Source organism: Corvus brachyrhynchos, unplaced genomic scaffold, assembly GCF_000691975.1.
Source record: "Corvus brachyrhynchos isolate BGI_N302 unplaced genomic scaffold, ASM69197v1 scaffold21, whole genome shotgun sequence".
NCBI lineage: Eukaryota > Metazoa > Chordata > Aves > Passeriformes > Corvidae > Corvus > Corvus brachyrhynchos.
This window is the reverse complement of record NW_008236924.1, coordinates 7446561-7449752: the sequence shown is the minus strand read 5'-3', so window position 1 is coordinate 7449752 and position 3192 is coordinate 7446561. Positions and strand designations below refer to the sequence as shown.

At 57.3% G+C, this 3192-nt stretch overlaps 1 protein-coding gene across 1 annotated transcript in view; it reads left to right on the top strand.

Annotated features, from left to right (window-relative positions):
• Positions 1-3192, top strand: part of PPP2R2B (protein phosphatase 2 regulatory subunit Bbeta) — a 68359-nt gene that overhangs the window by 61296 nt on the left and 3871 nt on the right. The window contains exons 7-8 of the mRNA XM_008629036.2: positions 567-731; positions 2527-2696. Of these exons, the coding sequence (XP_008627258.2) occupies positions 567-731; positions 2527-2696 (335 nt within the window). The remainder of the gene's footprint in view (positions 1-566; positions 732-2526; positions 2697-3192) is intronic.

Sequence of the window (3192 nt, the reverse complement as noted above, 5' to 3'; positions counted from 1 at the left end):
GGGGCATTGTTTAGGCAGATGGGGAGGATTTTGGCAGTCACAGGCATGTGGTTGTGGGAGCTCTGAGTGGCTGCAGGAGAGTAGGGCTGTGGTGCCTGCTTATTTTCAAGGATGAGGGTGAGGAGCACTAAATCTGTGTCAAACCGCAGGGAATTCACATGGCTCGAGGGACTTGGGAGTTTTCTGTTGGTTGTTGTGCCCTGGGCTTTGCTGCCGTTGCTGTTTTCAGTGTGGTTACTCACCATGCCACAATGTTGCACTAAAAGGCATTTACTGAGGCCTGGGGTGGGTGGGCAGATCAGGTCTCATGCCCCGCAGAGGGTCTTCCAGCTGTGGTACCAGAGCTGGGGTTCCCAGCTTAGCAGAAGACATGCGGAATGTTGGCTTTCCCCTGTGCTGCTGTGAGCTGGTCCCGCTCTGTGCTGCGGTTTTGCGCACGGTGGTGGTGCCTGCCCAGGACACACGGTTTGCAGGGGGTGAGGGGAAGCCCCGGTGCCCAGAGACATCAGCAGGAGGGGCGCAGGGTCTGGGCTGGGCTGTATGGGCTCCTTGACCAGCCCTGCCAGACATCGTGGACATCAAGCCGGCCAACATGGAGGAGCTGACAGAGGTGATCACGGCTGCTGAGTTCCACCCGCACCACTGCAACACCTTCGTGTACAGCAGCAGCAAGGGCACCATCCGCCTGTGCGACATGCGCACCGCTGCCCTCTGCGACCGCCACGCCAAGTGTGAGTGTGGCCGCCACGGGCCCCCTGGGTTAAAAAAGAACTAAAAAGGGAGTATGGAGACCTGCCTGGGCTTGGGTCTGCCCTAGTACCTTGTCCCCTTCTCTCCCTGGTGTGCCAGGCTGCGGTCCCCATGGCCACTCACCCTCACACACCTCTGCCTGTCCCCAAGAGGAGCACCTTCCCCTGAGTCTTGGCCCCACACCTTTGGGGGAGCAGGTTAAAACCACCACAGTGATATTTTGGGTCCAAGGGGTCGTGGGGATGTCAATGTGCAGCCACTGCTGAGCTGTCAGTGCTGGAGACAGACTCAGAGGCAATGATGTGGGATTACAGAAGCAGCTGATAATGCTAGCAAAAGCAATCCTGTTTGGAAAGGATATGGAAAAGTGAGGAAAAGCCCTGTTGGGGTTCTGCAGTTATTTCCTCATAGCAAAAGGCTTTGGGCTTTCCACTTGTTTTTTTGAAGAGCCACTTGTGATTGTACCTGCCAAGCTCCTGAACTGCAGGCTCAAGGCACAGCCCACTTCCCCCAGGACCTGCTCCTCTTCCTCCTTGCCCTGCTGTCTGCAGTGCTGCAGTGCTGCTGGACGGTTGTTCTTTGCTGAAAGCATCTTCAGCTTTGGGTAGACATAAGCTGCTGTGGTCAGGTAACGGAGAGCTGCAGCTTCACCCTCTGACATTGCAGGAGTGTCCCTACCACAGTCCGTCCTCCCTGTACGTGTCTGACAGTGCTGCCTTTGGATGAACCCCAGCCACGCTGCTGATCCACGGGCACGAGGCAGAAAGGCCAGCAGCCCCTGAGCAGCAGGATCATCCCACAGACAGTGCAGCCTTTCAGGCCATCTCAGGGTTCAGTCTGCTCCCCTTGGAGAGGGAGCTGGGAAGGAAGGAAGGAAGGAAGGAGGGAGCTGGCAGAGGCAGCTGGTACGGGCAGGGCAGCACCCGCTCAGTGCCAGAGAAAGTAGGTTTGTTGTGTAAGAGAGAATTAGTGCTCAGAAATCCTTTCCATGAGCTCAGCAGCCCAGATCTGCTTCTGCAGCAGGAGCAAAGCCACACAAAAGCCTTCAGCCCAAAGCAAAAATAGTTGCCCCAAGCTCCTGCCCTGCCCGGCCACTGGCTTTGGTTCACAGACGCACTCAGGGACTGAGCAGCACCAGCTGTGGGCTGTGACCCCCACCCTGGCATCTCCTCTGTGTCTGCGTGCTGGGACCCTGGTCATGGCACTGCCTGTGTGCTGGGACCCCAGTGCCAGCAGAGCCCCTGCTGCTGCCAGTGCAAGGACCCAGAAGGGTCCACACATCCCACAGTGGAGCAGGTGGCCATGGCCTTGCTGCCCATTCCCAGAGGCACCCAGTGATGGAGCCCTCACAAGGAGACCAGTGCCTCATGACTGACCTGTTAAGAGCAACAGAGACACATCCTGGGTTCAGCCGCTTTCTGGCTGCCTGAGGTCTTTATTTTTTTTGTTGCTATCACTTTTTCTATTGAAAAAGCCTCCAGGTTTCTGCCAGTGATGAACGGCTGCAGCTCTGGGTCCTGCTGTGGGCAGTGCCTTTTCTGCATTGTAGAGATAATGTCTGAAGTGCCCATATAAATTTTTCCCACTATACTGGAGCCCCAGGGCTTGGTGAGGGGTTGATAAACCTAAGCACAGGTGGGTGCTGGGTGTGGCACTGTGTGAGTGCTCCCTCCCAGAAGCTTCCTGTGGTGCTGGGACAGGGTGGCAGGTGCCTGGCTGAGGTCAGGGAATTGCTGCCTCAGCTAATACTGGGGCTTGTTGTTTACTTCTGCACAGTTTTTGAAGAGCCTGAAGACCCAAGTAACCGGTCATTTTTTTCTGAGATCATCTCCTCAATCTCTGATGTCAAATTCAGCCACAGTGGAAGGTACATCATGACCCGGGACTACCTCACTGTCAAGGTGTGGGACTTGAACATGGAGAACCGGCCCATTGAGACCTACCAGGTGAGTGTGGCACAGCCAGGTGCATGCAGCAGTGGGGCACCCACTGAGTTCCTTCTTGAGCCACACTCTGGGCCAGTGGCAGGAGCGGTGGGTATGCACCTGATGTGCGGGAGCCTTATGCCGGTAGATGGTGGAAAGCAAACAGTTGTTAAATGTGGGCTTGAGTGGCCTGGTGAGTTGTCACCATGGCCCCTGGCTGGGGGTGGGTGAGGAGAGGAAGCTCAGGTGCTGGCAGCTGGGAGAGCCAGGGGGGAGGCCTTGTGCAGAGCAGTAGCCCTGTCACTGTCACCCTTTGCCAGGGAATGTCCTGTGGCACTGCCTGTGGTGCCCAAGCCATGTGCAGAGTGCGTCTGGAGGTGCTTGGAGAAGAATGGCAGCTGTGGGCACAGGATGCCAGGCAGTGCCCAGGGCTGCCAGCTTGGCTGTGGCAAGTGTGGGGCTGGGCTGCGTGTGCCAGCCCCCCGGGAACCAGGCTGAGGGTGCGCGGGCCCGGGGT